Source organism: Nannizzia gypsea, genomic scaffold (assembly GCF_000150975.2).
Source record: "Nannizzia gypsea CBS 118893 supercont1.10 genomic scaffold, whole genome shotgun sequence".
NCBI lineage: Eukaryota > Fungi > Ascomycota > Eurotiomycetes > Onygenales > Arthrodermataceae > Nannizzia > Nannizzia gypsea.
Genome location: NW_003345192.1, coordinates 114191 through 131845, shown reverse-complemented (window position 1 = coordinate 131845; position 17655 = coordinate 114191). Strand labels below are relative to the sequence as shown.

Genomic DNA, 17655 nt, shown 5'->3' with positions numbered 1-17655 from the left:
TCGACTGGACTCGGTCCCGGAGGCAAGGTGAAGACGTTTCGGGGATCCAACCCTGTAGCTTTCCTGATGCTTGCGATGCGGTAGTGGGCGTCGTCCAGGACAGGCCCGTCCTCGAACAGGAAGACGACGACAAAGCGCGTCTTGTAGCCTGACTGGGCCCAGTCCCGCTTCAGGCTGTTGATCTCTATCTTGAGCTGGTTGTCCTTGAGCGTGGACATGTTTGTGTCCGTGGTGAGAGGGAAGAAGTTGACGAACGCGGCGGGCACGAGGCACTGGTGCTTGGATATCCATTGAGGGGTGACCATGCCATCTGGAAAGACCTCTGAGCCGGGCGTGAGAGGAGACAGCGGCGAGTGAGGCATGGGAGCCAGTCCCTCGCTGTCCGCAGCATGCTGTGCAGTATCCGCCTTTTGCCGTGGAAGCGTATAAGTCTGGACATACACCGTATGTTAGTATATCCTAAGTACTCCGTAAAGCAGTTGGTGATACAGGAGAGAAGAAGTCACGCACCCTGGAGGCTCTCACTATCCTCAGCCCGACTCCATTGGCCCTGTGGCCGAAGTATCTCGAGCTCCACGGCCAGAGCGAGGCATCCTCCGCGAGCAGAGCAGCCAGCAGTCCGTCCGCCACGGCACCAGCAACCAGCGGGAAGTCCGAGAAGACGCAGACTCCACCGTCCGCGCCATCGACTCCAGAGACTATCGACTCTCTAGCTTCTTCTTCTTCCCCTCCAGCTTCGCCCGACGCTGCCAGGCCGGATATCAGCACCAGCGGGAGGTTGTGGTCGACGTAGCTCCGGGGGAACGCATCCATCGTGGCAGGCAGAGCAGGCAGAGCAGGCAAGCAAGCAGCAAGCAGGCACTCCAGCAGTGTCCTCCGTAATTTCGGTTCCAAGCTCCAGCTCAGTCTCAATCTCACGGCCAGCTCCAAGTCTAATCTTAATTGTAATGTCACGGCAGTGCCAATCTCAATCTCTCAGCTGCGTCTCCGGCAGCCGCCTCCGTATTCACTTTCCGGGCGTCTAGGGCGAGGCCGATGGCTGGGGGCGCTCTCTATCTGCGGCGAGCCTCTCGATCATCTCGCGGCAGGGTCTTCCTTGCGCGGCGGGCGGGCGACCAGCATACCCCTGGCTCGAACAAACGCAGCTCCAGCTCTCTCTTCTATCCCTCTTCTCTTCTTCTCTTCTTCTTCTTCTCTTCTTGTTCTTCTCTATATCTGTTTCTTCTCTTCTTCCTGTCTGTTTCTTCTTCTCGTCAAAAGCCAGACTCTCTCACGTGATCAACACCGTCAAAACCGCCAACCGCCGAAAACTTCAAAGACGAAGAAGAAGCAAAGAAACCAACAGCGACAGCGCGAGACGACGCAGAGAGAAAAAGGGACAAAAAGGACGCCGTCGTTGCTTTTTCCTGCTGGGACCTCCCCTTCCGCGGCCTCTGCGCCCCTCGGCGGCCAACCAATTATCGCTGCCGGCGAGTCCGGAGTCCCATTTTTCTAAATCTTCCTCTGCCAATACCATTTCCCCAGAGCGCCAAAACGATGACCTGAGCGAACCGCGCGCTCAGCCTTTTACGAGAAGTCCAGAGAGCGAGAGAGAAGGTAATCGAGAGCGGCTTTGGTCTGTTCTTTTGCTTCTTCCTCCTCCTCCTCTTCCTTTTTTTCTTCCTCTTTTTCACCGAGTTGTTGGTTGCTGACGGTCGGTTGGTAGCAGCAGGGGCGAGCAATAATGACAGCGCGGAATGCGAGACTGCACCGAGTGAGCCACCGCCAGACGCACCCTTCGACCTGATATATTATATTATTATTATTATATATTGCATATCATATTATATCTTATATCTATACGGCCTCCTATTTTCTTTTGACTGCTCACTTCTCCGTCGACCACGCGCGCAATGATGGAGGCTCCCGAGAGGCGGTCTTCCCGCAGCAACATCAGGAATACTCATAATAACAACAACAACAGCAGCAACAGCAACGATAATAATCACAATGAGATATCACAAAGACGCCAGTCGTTGCCCGCTGCTGGGGGTGGGAGAAAGCAGTCGTCCCGGGGGCACATCGCTCCAGCGTCGCCCGAGGTCATCTCGTCCCTCATCTCGTCGCTGTCGACCATATCAACCCCGGCTCGCACACATTTCGAGAGCCTGCCTCGGGTAGGCGGATCGCAGACGGCTCCTCCTTCGCCCAAGACGCCGCGGGATGGCCACTTCGACAGCTCGGATATGGATTATGGATCGTTCAAGGCGGCGGCTGCGGCTGCGGCTGCAGCTGCAGAGAGCGAGGCGCCTTTCCTGCACCCTTATGATGCTGCCCTGTCGCCTGTCATCAGAATGTCAAAGCTGCCCTCGTCGGCACGCTCTCCTCGCTCATCGGTGTCGTACCATTCTTGCCGGAACGCGGATGACACTGCCTCCCTGCGGCCTCCCTCTCGCGGCTCACATTGCTCTGCAGCTACCGGCTACGAAGATTCGGGTAGCTTTGGTGTGGTTCGCCTTGAGCCTGGATCACGCAAATCGACCGCCAGCCTAGTCTCCTCGGGCAGCCGGAGGAGCTTGAAGAGCCAGCTTGGCCTGTTCCGCCGCTCGTCGCGAGATTCCACCCGAGCCAAGGAACAGTCCGTGGATCGTCTCGGTGTAGAAGATGGACCGGGCCCGTCAGTCGTCAACTCCCAGCATAGTCGTTCTGGCTTGCGGCCCGTCCGTTCCATGGCCGACCTTGCAGAGGAAGCAAACGGATCTGCCACCGAGTCCGCCAGTCAGAAGAATACCAGGCCTGGAGACTTCCAGGACTCAAGGCGAGAATCGGCTCCAAACCTGAAGCAGGCCCACCACATGCATGAACTGCCAGCCTGCCTTACTCCTGGCGGCATTGGAAGTGGTCGAAGCATTCCTACTCGAGAGTCTTCATTGCGACACAACTACAATGGCTCCTCGTCGAAGAAGCGCCGCTCCGGCAGACACAGTGGATATTCAGGCAAGGATGTGACGGTTGACAAGAAGATCACAGAAGTCAATGCAGAGGCAGACCAGGTAACCCAGCGCATCAAGGAGATCAAGGATCACCAGAAAAAGATCAAGGATCGGATGGTTTTCGACGACAGGTTGCCTCCTCCACCCCCGGACAGCACAAAGCCCAACAACACCCGACCGTCCACCGCCTCCGCCTCCGCCCCAGGTTCCAAACAGCCGATGCAGCTCGCTAAAGTAGACGAACTCTTTCTTGACTTCAGCGATAGCGCGCCTTCGCCCACCGTCAGCACCCGTAGAGTTCCCTCCGTGAGCAAACGGGGTGCGCCCCTTGCACCAAAGACCGGAAACCTGCCGATAGCCTCTCCTACTGGCCACCAGCGCTCAAGAAATGACGACGGCCTGAACAAGCACGCAAAGGGGTCTGATATGAAGAGCCACAGGAGGACACACTCTGACTCCCCTTCCACCGCGCCACGGGCCTCGTCGGATGCAAATGCGAGGCCAAGTAGCCCCGACGTGATAGAGGAGGCGGTGGAGGCATACATCACCTCACCCAAGCTCACGCAGAAGGTACCTCACCCGCAGACAGGACGTATCATCGCCTTTTCCGAGGTTGGAGATCCCGATGGCCATGTTGTCTTTTGCTGCGTAGGGATGGGCTTGACCAGATATCTTACGGCCTTTTATGATGAACTCGCTCGTACCTTGAAACTGCGGCTCATTACCCCTGACAGGCCTGGGGTTGGAGAGAGCGAGCCCTGTCTGGACGGTACGGGGACTCCTCTGAACTGGCCAGGTATGTGTATTCTTGTATCCAATCTCGCGCGCTCTGATGCTAACTAACGACTTGTTATTTATTGTAGATGACCTTGCGGTGATATGCAAACACCTCAAAATCTCCAAGTTCTCCATGCTTGCACACTCCGCTGGAGCCATATACGCTCTGGCTACTGCCCTGCGGATGCCTCAACATATTCGAGGCCGCATCCATCTTCTCGCTCCCTGGATACCTCCCTCCCAGATGACCGGCATGGGGTCGCATAAAGACCCATTACCGGCTACTGCACTCCCTTACTCCCAACGGCTTCTGCGTGCACTGCCTACCCCCATTCTCAAAGTCGCCAACTCTAGATTCATGACCGCAACCAGTGCGAGTATCACTAGCAGTCTACCCAAAAGCTCACGCAAACCAAAACGCCGAAGCACCGTTGGCCGCGAAGCAACGCCCGTACCACCTGAGCTCGGAGGAACAAGCACTGCCAACGGCCAGGGCAAGGTTCCTGCCTCTACACCACGAAAACAACACCCTCCTCTCCCGACGCAAGAAGGGGCCGGCGCAGTAAAATCTAGCGCATCCAGCATCGTTGGGGGAACTACCTCCGACAACGCCTCCATATCCGAACAAGAACGACGCACAGAGTACGATAACCGTCTGACACATGCAATCTGGGAACTTGCAACCACCTCCGCCAACCCAGCCGTTGACCTGCTCATCTGTCTCGAACGCAGACGGGCCATTGGATTCCGATACGTCGACATCAACCGTGCGGTCGTCATACACCACGGTTCCCGAGACACGAGAGTCCCTGTCGACAATGTCCGATGGCTAGGCAAGACGATGCGCCGATGTGAAGTCAGGGTCCTTGAGGGCGAGGGACACGGACTTATGGCGTCTGCCACGGTGATGGGCAATGTCTTGATGGAGGTTGCGAAGGAGTGGGAGGATTGGACAATTGTTGTTCAGGGCCAAACGGGACGGGACCAAGCCTGCTGCGCAGTAGTTCCCGATATCACTCCTACCATACACCATGCACCATGCACCATACGCCTACCCAATACCCAATACCCACCAGAATCCACCAGAAAGAACACGGCTACCTCTATCAGCATACTCGAATCATCCGATACCCAACCTGTACTGTACATGTTTTAATATCTTTTCTTTGACTCGACGAGCACGTCCCAGGATCCTGCCCCTTTTGACACCAGAAGTACATATAGCATTGACCTTTAGATAGATACCACTTAGTTATAATTATTAGTTATCTCTCTCTCTCTCTCTCTCTCTGTTTGTGTCATTTGACTATTATAACGTGTCAACTATCCGTTTCATAAGCAACAAATAAAACCCTACGCTATCAGTCCTGTCTCTCTCGATAAACCTGATACTCCGTCGATGTCTCATCTTCACCTGCAAAACCATCCCGAGGCTGGTGACGTAAACTTCAGGGGGCGAGACCAGGTTCGTTAGCTTAAACAGACTTCTTGGTGTAACAGCTGGATAGCTAGCTTCAACGTCAGCACCACCATCCACGCTGCCGAAGAGATACCAACTTGATAGAACACAAGCCCATGATAATACTAAGAGATTCAAGATAAATCCCAGCTTCAGCCGATGATTTGGTCATTTACTCAGGCTTGAAGCGATGTTTTCTCCTCGCCGGCTCCGACTTTTCCTGGTTTCTGCTGTGGTACTGGTTTGTTTCATACTATATTTCACAGTACGTCCCGTTCGCCCTTCGGCTAGCGACATGATATCCCTATGCTAGCTACAGTTATACCGATGCTTTAGCAGCTAGCTATCCTGTCCCCGTTGTGTACATGTATTCTAATTCTTTGCTTTACAGGGAGATGTCCGGCGTGCGCAGGCATTAAGAGCTACCAGCACATCGCAAATGGGAACATCAAACCCCAATTCCAAGGGATCATCACCAGGAAATCATGGCTATGGCAAAGATAGCGACGGCGGTGTCTTTGATAAGCTGAGGCCTGGTTCTCTGCGGCCAGGAGAGAAGACAAAGCCAGACATAGCAGACAACTCAAAGACGCAGACGGCGCTTCCAGGCAAAGAAGAGAAAGTGAAAGGGAAAGATACAGAAACGGAGGAGACAAAGAGTGAGGATGAGACGGTCAAGGAAGAGATGAACGCCATCCTGAAGAGATCTCCAAGTAAGCCTCCCTCGCCGTCTTACTCTATACGTTCATCCTCTACGAAATAACTGGCTAATGACACTAGTTATTATATTCTCCAAGTCGTACTGTCCTTATAGTAAGAAGGCAAAGTACTTCATGCTGGAGAAGTATGATATCTCTCCCGTCCCCTTTGTGGTCGAGCTGGACGAACATCCGCTGGGCAAGAAGCTGCAGGACCTGCTGGCGACCAACACCGGCCGCAGGACAGTGCCTAACGTCCTCGTCAACGGCAAGACCATCGGTGGCGGAGACGACATTGAGGCCTTGTACTTGTCTGGCGAGCTGGGGACGAAGCTGCAGACTCTCGGCGGGAAGAGAGTGACAGCCGCCCCCCACAGCGAAGGCCCGGAGCCATAACCGCTGCTTGCAAACCCCTAACCTCTTGTTCTTCTATGCATACTAGATGTCTGTATACTTGTGATTCCCCTTTTTCTTCTGTTTCTTCTTCTTCTTCTTGTATAATATGCCAATATCAACCAACGTCAATCAAATTATCACCTATGTTTGTCTTCCTTTTGACTTCCCAAAACGGAACTCAGTCACGTGTCGATTAGTCGCTTAGTAACATGATATTAGTCATCATATACTAACCCAAATAGTCACTAAGCGAACACACAACTTCTCGCTTACATAATAAATTAGCGACCGCAAAACTTCCCAAAGTCGAAACTTCGAAAGTCGACGAAGCGAAAAAGAACGACGAAGCGCATCAACGTCGACAAAACCACCTTCAACCTCCCGTTTCGCCCTCGGTCAGCTTCTTCACAGGCGGAGTCAAGATGCTCTACATACACTCCCAGGAGACTCTGCAGATCCCAGAGAATGGTGAGCACCCCTTTGGCAGCTATCGCATATTATTCCTGTGGAGGATATGGATGGATGGATGGAGGGATGGAATCTGGCTGTTTAGCTACGGCGGCACGATAGGATGATGCGCGGGTTTGATCAGGATATATGAGTGTGAACTTGTTGCTAATGGGTTATGTTTGATATAGTGAACCTTCACATTCGATCCCGTATCGTTACGGTTGAGGGACCTCGAGGTACGATCACTCCACACGCAGAAGAGCTCTCACACCTACATACACGCAAGCAAACAATTATGAATTGAACAATGCCTCGAATCGAATGCACTGGCATGCGCTTACACTGGTTTGAACGATGCAGGAAAGTTGGTCAAGGACCTCTCCCACCTTTCGGTCTGCTTCAGCCGCCCAAAGAAGGACACCATTGCCATCGAGGTTCATCATGGAGGACGTAAGGCCGTTGCTACTCTCCGCACCGTCCGGACCATCATCAACAACTTGATCATCGGCGTCACCCGCGGTTTCAAGTACAAGATGCGTTACGTCTATGCCCATTTCCCCATCAACGTCAACATTGAGACCAACAAGGAGACCGGTGCCGTCGAGCTCGAGATCCGGTACGTTAACGAGGACACCCCACCGAATATTATGAAATTATTGAGATAATACACATTGAAGCAGTTTGGAATACTAATGAAATACTGTCTTTAGTAACTTCTTGGGTGAGAAGGTTGTCCGTCGCGTTGTCTGCCAGACCGGTGTCGAGGTTGTTGCTTCCTCCAACGTCAAGGATGAGATCGTCCTGTCCGGAAACTCCGTCGAGGGTGTATCACAGAGTGCTGCCGATATACAACAGATTTGCCGTGTCAGAAATAAGGATATTCGAAAGGTAAGCTTTATACATACCCCAACCTAAGTTGACGTATAGCACTAATATGCTATTAGTTCCTTGACGGAATATACGTCTCGGAGAAGGGAAACATTGTCGAAGAAGAGTAAAGGATTTTCCCAAAAAACAACATTTCCAGCTCTGTTGAAATTGGTGGGGAGCGTCAAAACCGTTGATAGCATGTTACTCTGCCAAACGATAATGAAAACTTTCTACCTACCGCCTTACCTGACGCCCTCTCTCCGCGGTGAGAAGGGCCATGTCACCCTTGTTTCTGCTCTGTAGGCATTCGGCTTCATCTATCTGACGGCTTGGTTTTCTGGAGTCGGCGCGCTCTGGGTTCAGGCTGGAGTATGTGACCAGTCAGCCTGTATGTACTCATAGATGAAAACCATTTACATGATCATCCAAGAAAACTTCCATGGCCACTTGCTTTTCTACATCAAGAATCTTTCGTAACTAATATCGTCTAAAAACATGCTATTTATTATTGGCGTGCTGAGCAATCTCGATCTAGTAATCCCTATGCTACAGCATAGGTCAACTCGATATTAATACAAACCTAACCATGGCATCATGCTTTACCACACTTATCCAATTTCACTCTTCCACTGTATTAATCCTCTTTTACGCATAATATTCCATGCTCTCGCCCTCTTCTTCCTTTTCTTCTCTTCTTTCTTGTGTTGAGCCTCTTGATCCGTGCACGGTTATACACGTGATTGACGTGGGCGCTTATCTAACATGATTATTAATTAGTATTATGACATAAGCAAATATCATCATCGACGCAGACGAAGAAAAGCGAAAGCGAAAAAGACATGAAAAAGACATGAAGAGACGAAGCTAATCGTTCGTTTCTTCGCTGCTCGGAAGCTGATAGTGGATGCGCCAACATCCTAGGAGATAATACCGAGTCATTCTCTACACCTTAATCCTCTGACATCCAACTCTTAGCTCACCTGCTGCCTTTGTTCGACCTCCCGACACGTATAAGCGCATAGGCTACCCTGACCGAATCAACACTGCCCTCTCGTTATTTGGCCGGTTATTGCACTTGTTTACGCACCTTTACTTTGGAGGCTATTAGTTTTAATATTCAAAACCTTTCTCCTTGAATACTGTGACTTATGGCTTCTCAGGCGGCCCTGATAGACGAGACCATCGTCGGCTTGAAGAGAGCCCTTTTGCGGCATGCCTCAGGTACTACCTCCGTATATTAGTGTCACCGGTATAGGGTATATACTGACCGTGTGGATGAATAGATGCTGCTTACGACGATGCGATTAACCAGCCCTCCAACCGCGGAAACAAGACCAGGCTGAATGCAGAGTTTGTCCGGGAGGGTGCCCTAGGTTGCATGAACCATGAACGATTTTATAGAAAAGTAAGGACAGGCTCATATCTGCACTTTATGGTGGTTCTAACTCTTTCCCCGTGTACAGAAAGCGGAACATTCAGGGTACACGCGAGACATACTAGAAAGCAACCCACCGCGCTACGATGCGGAGGGAGACGAGCTTGATTTCGACGACTCTGACGCCGCTGCTGATGCCGAAGCAGCGGACGATAACCCGTTTTCATCAACTCGCTTGGATGGTAATTCACCCCTCCCACTATGATGTATAATGTGTCTGTGGCTAATATATTCTGCCACTATAGACCTTCTAGCTCCATTGACACATCCTTCTGAGCTTGCGAATCATTCCATGGCGAACGCATACACTAATAAAGCAATCACTACGATGATCGAGCGAATCAACCGACGACTCCGACTAGAACGGCATGCGCTCTGGCAAGCGAAGAATGTTTATAGACAGCTTGTCACGGACTCAATATGGATGCCTTGTGGCGCCGTGGAGCGGGATGATGATGCAGAATTGTTTGGTGCACCAACTCCACATTCTATGGCTCAGGAGCCGTCCGGTTCTAACCCGACGGCCACGAACTCTTCAGATCGTATGAATGTTGATCAACACAGTGATATCAACGGAGACATTTCCACGAGTAAAGACAGAAAAAATGACGACAAAAAGGTAGATCAACCAGACCAGCCTCCAGACAACTCCCATGATCCTGACGGGGACGCTATAATGGAATCAGCGGATGCGAACGAAAGGGAGAGCAATGACCGAAAGGGAGGCGGAGGAGAGCCGGAAGGCGACCAAGCCGAGTCAGGGTCACCGAAGGACAAGGATAAGGACAAGGAGATGACAGATGATGGGTTTCTGCATCCGCGTCGAATGACGACTAGAGCTCAAGTAAGCGCAAACCAGAATACAGCTTCGCAGGAGAAGCAAAATGAGAAGGAAAACGAGGCGTTGTCTTTAGAAGTTGATCCCATCTTTCGGCTACCACGAATGCCACTAGAGGAGCAGAACTGTGGCTTAACCCAGAGCGAAGCTGATGAAACACGCCGTATGCTATGGGCGTATATCCAGAAGCAAGGTGAGAGCGTACGTCTGTTCACTGAGATGCTCAAGATGCTGCGCAAGTCGCATCGAATGAAAGAAGAAGTATGGGAATGGTGCAAAGCGGAGGCACATATCGGGGAGATGAGTGATGGAGAAGATTGGTACGATAAGGAGCGATGGGGACTGGGAGAGGGCGAGGATCTGAGAAAGGGGGCGGATGAAGAGGAGACTGAGGGATTAGATGAAGGGAGACCGACGGGTAAACGGGGGAGAGGACGGAGGACTTGAGAATCTCATATACAACCTACCTAGCCATCTGGAATGTGCTATGTTATCCTTTTTTCCTTACGGCGTTGTTGCATTGGTTACGCTCTAGTTATTTGTTGGAACGGTGTAAATTACTATTGGACAAAAGGTAGCTACTACGATCTGATTATTTCTAAGGTATTCGTTATAGCTATTGGTTGAAACTATCTAGCGGCCTGTTGTTGTCCGGCGTTACACATGTATATAGTGGATTACGGGACAGCAGAGACTGTATAGAATAAGCACTGTTATGATGAATAACAGCGCGTAGTTGATATGTATTCTAGCAAGTAAATAACCAAGACCAGGACTTTAGTGTCTATTTATGGAAAGAAGGACCATAATGAAAGTGGTCGAATAACGGGTGTATCACCCCAGAGAGACGCGGGTGGGGTATAGTACGAGTACAATTACAGCGACAATAACACCGGCTGTCCCATCTAGGAGCCCACCCAGGTTTGCCATGTTGAGAGAGAGGTTGGACCTTTGAAAAAATATAAGGCCTCAAGCTACCCACTAGAGGATAAACTTTGGCTTGGACAATGTAAGCAGAGATGAAGTCTAAGCAGCCTTTCCGGCCTTCTTTGCAGCGGATCTCTCTCTATCACGCTTGCTATAGATCTCCTCTGTGAATGGTCTGCGGTGGTGGTAGTTAGCATAGAAGATAAAAGTGAAAAGAATATAGAGAAATACATGAAGAGCAGTTTCAAAACGTACTCTTCCCATAGACAGGCAATCTTGTAGCAGATGAAGACCTCGGCGGTGAGCAGGAGGCCAGCAGGCTTGCCATGATACAGAGCCACAGCCAGGAAGCTCATAGTGCTGCCCCAGTACATGGGAGCACTGGTGATATTGAACGGAAAGCCAGTCACAGGAGCATCCATGAGGATTCCAAAGTAGTCTCCGAGGTACGTTCCCGTGATTCCGAGTGCCCACATGCTAGATAGGACGAGGACGTTTCCTGATGCGAAGAGCCCATAGGCCAGGTACTGCTGGTGGACAGGCGCAAAATACGGCTGGTTTTTAAGAGCGTCGTTGTACAGGTGGTCTCGGATAATGCCTAACGAGAAGATTGTGATGGCCAGGAAGTAGCATCCATTGTACTTATTGCCGCCAAAGAGCTTGGTCAAGATGTGGTTGTTGTATTCTAGAGATCCGGCACGGAAGAAGATGTCAGGATGGCTGTTTCAGTGTAAATGCAGCATGGCCCCGGAGTGGAGAGGGGCGGAGCGGGGAGCAATGTATACAACCGGGGACGTATCAGACCTTGACGGGCGACAATGCTATTACGGTGAGCATTAGGACACGTATACAAGGGGCCGAGGCAGATACTTACTTCCAGAAGAGCGGGTTGAAAGCAATTGTCACGGCAGACACTGGTCCCGCATACGCTATTAAGCTGGGTGTACACACGATGTGGAGGAGCAGGGCGGAACAACTTACAGACCAGACTCGGCTGCGAGAGGTCGATGTACTGTGATAGAGACATGGCTGGTGGTCTGGAGAAAGCAGCAAGATAACAAATCGATGTTCAATTCGGCTTCAACCGCTGGTCAAACCGATGTGCTTTATTTCTTTTAGTTCTTCGTGAACTTGAAGTCGTTGAAGTTTTTGTCGTAAACAAGAAAAAGAAGAAAAAAAAGACAAACCCCACGCTGAGTAAGTGCTGATTAATAATGACTAATATATTAGTGATGTTGATGCTTGGCATTAATTATGCTTTAAATAGACCTAGCCCTAACCTTAACCTTAACCCTAATACAGCTTCGACCTGACATCAAAGTAGACATTGGCGCCGATCATCCACAGCCCGCCTACATATATATCTTTCAAGGAAAATGTACTGTAAGACATTATCACCGAGTTCAATTATCCCTACATTACATGGCAAAAATTGAAGGATTGTGGTACGCGGCGCTTATATACCTTAACAATCTGTCGAAGATATAACACGTCTCCTGCGCCAATCAGTGCGGGCTCACCGTTTTGCCTCAGGCGTTTGACACAATCTAAGTCTGTCCAAGATGTGCGCATCTTCCGATAAGCTGTTTGGAGATAACATATCAAGGAGTATGCATCACCCCCTGGGTTGCGTAGGCGATAGAAACGTAATACCCCGCAAATTTTCCAGAATCAAATCGACAATTTGCGTCAATACCGAAATGATGACATCCTAGAGCTTCTTAATTTCCGGCCACAGAATAAATGTTGGACCACGAGGGACAAACAGGCCTAATACCCCAAGTAACCCCTGGGTAATGAGTGTGAGTCGTAGCTTAAGTGGAATATTCCAACAATAAACGTGTCCAACTCTCTAATATTACCAAACCCAAGTAACCCGCCAGCAAGGTTCGACACCCCCTTGAAGTATGGCGATCGTGCGACATCAGCACGGCTTTTCTTTGGGTTTTTACCCACCGCGCGAATGGTCGTTATTTTCCGTCTGCACAAAAATCTTAGCTCCGAACCTAAGATGTTTGAAGAACGAGACACCCGGTACTCATACACCTTCACGGTATCAGCCCATCCGAACCGGGTACCGGAGAACTGGTAGAAAGATATGCTGGATATCCAAAAACTTAAAGACAGTTCCTTACGTTATTCTAGTATGCAGCCCTGGCTATGTAGTTGTCGGATTTACTTAATTAGTGTGGGCTCACTCTTTTTGCTCAGCCGTGTAGATAACTTAGGCAGCTATTATTGACGTAGTTAGGATAGCTGGGGTTCTGGTTGTATTTTTAGAGCCGAGCTGTGCCTCTCTTTGTAGCTTCAAAAAAGCCAAATCAGGTTTAAAAGGGTGTAAAGGCTGCTGCTGTTGTTTTGAATATCAAACTGATGCTTCTTCACCTTTGCATACTCGACATTATCGTCAACGCTCTTGGATCATATACTTTAGTATTACCGTAGTAGAAATAAAAGGAAAGTATTTAATGAAACTTTCGCTACGTTAATGAAAAATATACACTGGTTTTTTAGCCTGGAGTGACTAGAATATTAACCGTCATTATTAACTCAAGTTAATTAACCAACTATTTAAATAAGTGCTGGAACAAGCTAGTTAGTGTGGTATTGAAGGGGAGTAGTTATGATAATTGCCAAAAATTCCGAAAGAAAAAGGACGAAAACAAAAGGAGAACTGACGAGCAGCTATTTCTATAGATTGATTCAAGGACTAATCAAGGGCTTCCGCAGCTGTCTGAAGGGGCTATCTAGCCCTGCCTGGAGGATGTCAAATGGATTATTGAGCTTGTTGGAGGGAGCTACTACGTAATTTGCTGAGTCTGCCAATGATAATAGAATACGCAGCGTCTAGCAATCTCGCAATTGTTAATGCACCAGGGCAATCGGCAGTTGGAAATAAGCAATTAATTGACTAGTCATTCTCTCTTTTACAGCTAATCATTCAACAAACTTCTTTTCCTAACCTCTTTTTGAAACGGCCATAACAAGTCATTTAGCCCAAACCATCCGCTGCGGGAGTTGTCATTAACTATTTTCTCTTCGTTATCAGCATTCTGCAATCTCTCTCTGCATTTGCAGGGAAAGAGGCAATGAAGCACTTGGCAGGAAGGAGCTGCGGTTCACCGTTGGCTCCGAGGTTCTCAGGGAAGAATGAGCTGCCGGGAGCGAGACTGATATCATAGTCCTTAAGGACGTTGGCGACAATGGTAAGCATTTCGACCCAAGCCAAGTTGCGACCAATGCAGTTGCGCGGGCCATAGGAAAAAGTAAACAGATTCTTCTTGGCCTCGTCATTATTAATGAATCTCTCGGGCTCAAAACGCTCAGGCTTTTTCCAGATATCTTCACTCATATTGACTGATCGAAGGTTGACGTAGAGTTCGACACCAGGAGGGATATAATGGCCCTGGATGTCGATACCGCGGGTCTGAGAAATTCTAGGCGTGACACCTGCCGTTGTGGGAGACACACGGAGCGCTTCGTACACAACGGCCTCGATGAAAGGCAGCTTAGAAAGAACCTCACGGTGTAGGATCAAGTGGTCAGAATCAAATGTAGAGCGAACCTCGTCCACTGCCTTCTTCAGCTTGTCAGGGTGAAGGAGGAGCAGATGGAACACCCACATGATGGCGCTGGACGTGGTCTCGCTGCCTGCCAACATCATCATAATGCACTCTGCCTGGATCTCGGGCGGCGACATCTTGACCTTGGAGTCGGGATCTTCAGCCTCAATGAATGCCTGTAGCATATCGGCAGGAGCCTCGGCCCCAGTCTTGAGAAGATCCTTTCTGGTTGAGACCGCGTCTTTGCTATAGTCGGCCAGCTCCTGGTACATGGACTTCCACGGGCGCATGATGAGCGAGAACGGCAGAAGCGACAGGAGAGCTAGGATTGCGGTGTAATCAAGCAGGTCCATGATAATAGCAGACCACTTAGTAACAGACGAGCTTCCATGGCCAATTGTGTCGGGGTCACGGCCAAATGCAAGAGCGCTCATGATATCAAAGGTGACCAGCTGGGTATCGATTCGGTAGTTGACCTCGGTTGGCTTCCCCTTGTTCTCATCGAGGAGTCTGTCCCATTTGGACTGAATGGCCTGGAAGCCGTGTCGTTGGATGACAGGCTCCATCTTGTTGAGGTAGGCATAGTTGAGGTACGGGCCAATCTGTCGTCGTCGCTTGCTTGCGAGGACGGGATCCCGCTGAGACACGATATTCTTGATCGATCCGTCATCAAAGACGTCGAAGAAGTCGGCCTTGCGGAAGTCTTGCGATCCAAGAATGGCGCGCACATCGGCAGGGTCATTTACACAGACGGCATTGGGCATGAAGACATAAACGTCGCCGTACTTTTCGCGGTCCCTTTGCACCTGCGTAGCAACTTGGCCCGAGAAGTTGTTGATATGGCCTCTATTGGATGTGAGTCTGGCAAGCAGAGGGCCAGGGACCTTCGCCAACGGCGATAAGAATGTTGCATGAAGGAGTCTGTAGGCGAAGAAGGCAGCAAGGCCAGTGGCGAAAATTGTTATGAAGTGCAGCTCCCTCAGTGTACCGATGATGTTGCGCAGCTGAATCGTCAGATGTCCGTCCATGTTTGTTGTGAGATACGATTGTCTGTGAGCGTAGTGATGAATATGAGACCATGCAGAAAAACTTGGTAGTTCTGCTGTTGGCACAAAACCCAATCCATACGTCTAGTTATAACTAAATAAGTGACATGCGGCCGAATCCTGGCTCGAAGTCTTTCAAGCCCAGGTACGGAGTATAAGATACGACATGGCCTGAACCCCTGTGCTAGAGATCCACAGATGCATTTTTAGGCAGCCTAGCGCTTATGCCATTTTTTACTCTTTTCTCTGAAAACTTTGTGGCAAGGCGTTTGCATTGCGTTTGCGTGTTATTGGAGACGGAGATTAGTTGTGGCAAAGTTGACGGGAAATACAAGGTGATTTTACTAGTTATTCAACTCTTTTGCTAACTACAATGAGACAATCTCTTTCAGGGTACTTGGGGGTAGTGAAGAGAGTGCTCTTGGTAGGCATGATGCGTGGCCTGCCCATCTCGTCGACATTGTGCGGACCACATACGCTGCCCTTGGGAAGAGAAATATCGTAATCCTTGAGAATGTTGGCTAGGATAACCATCATCTCCACCCAGGCTAGATTTCTACCAATGCAGTTTCTGTGTCCGTAGGAGAAGGCAAACACGTTGCGCTTCGCCTCATCGTTGTCAAGAAATCGTGTCGGGTCATACAAGTAAGGCTTTTCCCAGATATCCTTGTTGGCGTGTGCCCCGATCATATTAATGGCAATCTCTGTACCAGGCGGGATGTAGTGGCCTTGGATGACGATGCCGTTCGTGTGATTAACGCGAGGCATGAAACCGGATGTGATAGGCGAGTAGCGGAGTGTCTCATAGATACACGCAGCCAAGAACGGAAGCTTCCTATTGCAGTCATCAAAACCAACAAGGTGGTCAAGATCAAACTGGCTGCGAACCTCCTCCACTGCGCGATTGAAGAATTCGGGGTAGAGCGTAAGCAGGTGCAGCACCCACGACACTACAAATGATGTAGACTCGCTGCCGGCTAGCTGCATAGCGATGCTCTCGGTACTGACTTCGTGGGGTGTCATTCGTGCTTTCTCGGACTCAGGGTCCTCAGCATCCAAGAACGCCTGAAGAAGGTCGACTGGCTTGGGGTCTGCTGTACCATCGTCTAAAGCCGTGCGGCGCTGCTCAACAGATTTCTCAGCGTATGAGACGAAGCTTTCGTACGCATCCTTCTTCTTATTGATAAGAAGGGAGAAAGGGTACCAGTTGAGGAAGGGAAAGTTCTTGGTCATACCAAGGTAGAATCCTGTTGCCTCGATCCAACGAATGATGGTAGGGTCGTTCGTTTCCAGCGCGCGGAACTCTCGACCAAATGCAAGGATACCGACTGTGTCAAAGGTAGCATATTGTGTATCGTCGCGGAAATTGATGGTAATAGTCTTGCCGTCTGCCTTTTCCAGCTGTGTATCCCATTTCTTCTTGATTGCAACAATGCTGTATTGTAGAATCAATGGCTCCATGCGGCTCAGGTAGCCGTGGTTCATATAAGGCCCAATCTGGCGACGACGCTGGCTGGCTTGCGCAGGGACGCGTGTGGTGAAGATGCTGGCTCGGCCCTTGATGTCAAGCATCTTGTACACATCGGTCTTGACGAAGTCGTACGATGTTAAGACAGTCTTAATATCCTTGGGGTTGCTGATGCTGATACCATTGGGCTTGAGCACGTAGATATCCCCGTAAGACTCATAGTCCTTCTGCACAGACCTGGTGCCCTGGGCGAGCACGCGCTTTAGGACAGAGTGAGATGCGAACAGGCGAGACCATATTGAGCCTGGAATATGGCGTAGAGGGGAGAAGAAGAGTTGGTAAATAAGACGATAACCCAGGAAGAATACGACTATCGTGCAAGCTGTGGATAGATAGCCGTAGTTATGGACGACGTCGAGCAACGCCCTGATATCGATGGCTGAAGCGAGCATCTTTGCGAATTGAGGGCAACTCTCTCAGTAGCTAAGTTGGTACCGGTGACTATTATTCTCTAACACCGCCTGTCTGTGCTAGGGAGTTGTACAATGAATGCAGCTCGCAGCACATGCCACTAGATGCACCCATTGGAAAGAATTCTCCCCATCATGTAGAAAAACAATAAATTACGAAAAGTAAATAGTTAACTAGTTAAACTAGTTAACTATAGAAAATATAAAATGTTAAAATAAGATAAAAAGTTAAAATAAACTAAAAAGATTAAAATAAGCTAATAAAGCTTAAAGATACGGAGAAGAG

General features: G+C 49.8%; 8 protein-coding genes across 8 annotated transcripts; 4 read left to right on the top strand and 4 right to left on the bottom strand.

Annotated features, from left to right (window-relative positions):
* Positions 1 to 10: 10 nt before the first annotated feature.
* Positions 11 to 813, bottom strand: MGYG_08636 (hypothetical protein; the record flags this gene model as incomplete). Its single annotated transcript, XM_003169041.1, has 2 exons — positions 11 to 431; positions 511 to 813. Coding segments are annotated over 2 exons (724 nt in total), but the record flags the coding sequence as incomplete, so codon positions are not given.
* Positions 814 to 1895: 1082 nt separating this feature from the next.
* Positions 1896 to 4905, top strand: MGYG_08635 (hypothetical protein; the record flags this gene model as incomplete). Its single annotated transcript, XM_003169040.1, has 2 exons — positions 1896 to 3768; positions 3836 to 4905. 2 exons carry the CDS (start codon positions 1896 to 1898, stop codon positions 4903 to 4905), a joined length of 2943 nt encoding a protein of 980 aa, XP_003169088.1.
* A 493-nt stretch (positions 4906 to 5398) lies between these two features.
* Positions 5399 to 6302, top strand: MGYG_08634 (glutaredoxin-C4; the record flags this gene model as incomplete). Its single annotated transcript, XM_003169039.1, has 3 exons — positions 5399 to 5473; positions 5600 to 5921; positions 5989 to 6302. 3 exons carry the CDS (start codon positions 5399 to 5401, stop codon positions 6300 to 6302), a joined length of 711 nt encoding a protein of 236 aa, XP_003169087.1.
* Positions 6303 to 6724: 422 nt separating this feature from the next.
* On the top strand, positions 6725 to 7750 carry MGYG_08633 (60S ribosomal protein L9; the record flags this gene model as incomplete). The annotated part of the gene is made up of 5 exons (XM_003169038.1): positions 6725 to 6770; positions 6941 to 6988; positions 7113 to 7368; positions 7463 to 7640; positions 7697 to 7750. 5 exons carry the CDS (start codon positions 6725 to 6727, stop codon positions 7748 to 7750), a joined length of 582 nt encoding a protein of 193 aa, XP_003169086.1.
* A 1020-nt stretch (positions 7751 to 8770) lies between these two features.
* Positions 8771 to 10342, top strand: MGYG_08632 (hypothetical protein; the record flags this gene model as incomplete). The annotated part of the gene is made up of 4 exons (XM_003169037.1): positions 8771 to 8843; positions 8906 to 9027; positions 9086 to 9239; positions 9303 to 10342. The coding sequence occupies 4 exons, from the start codon at positions 8771 to 8773 to the stop codon at positions 10340 to 10342; spliced, it is 1389 nt and encodes a 462-aa protein (XP_003169085.1).
* A 579-nt stretch (positions 10343 to 10921) lies between these two features.
* On the bottom strand, positions 10922 to 11849 carry MGYG_08631 (methylene-fatty-acyl-phospholipid synthase; the record flags this gene model as incomplete). The annotated part of the gene is made up of 4 exons (XM_003169036.1): positions 10922 to 10997; positions 11078 to 11542; positions 11697 to 11736; positions 11804 to 11849. 4 exons carry the CDS (start codon positions 11847 to 11849, stop codon positions 10922 to 10924), a joined length of 627 nt encoding a protein of 208 aa, XP_003169084.1.
* A 2001-nt stretch (positions 11850 to 13850) lies between these two features.
* Positions 13851 to 15413, bottom strand: MGYG_08630 (hypothetical protein; the record flags this gene model as incomplete). Its single annotated transcript, XM_003169035.1, has 1 exon — positions 13851 to 15413. One exon carries the CDS (start codon positions 15411 to 15413, stop codon positions 13851 to 13853), a length of 1563 nt encoding a protein of 520 aa, XP_003169083.1.
* A 366-nt stretch (positions 15414 to 15779) lies between these two features.
* On the bottom strand, positions 15780 to 17351 carry MGYG_08629 (hypothetical protein; the record flags this gene model as incomplete). Its single annotated transcript, XM_003169034.1, has 1 exon — positions 15780 to 17351. One exon carries the CDS (start codon positions 17349 to 17351, stop codon positions 15780 to 15782), a length of 1572 nt encoding a protein of 523 aa, XP_003169082.1.
* Between the last annotated feature and the right edge of the window lie 304 nt (positions 17352 to 17655).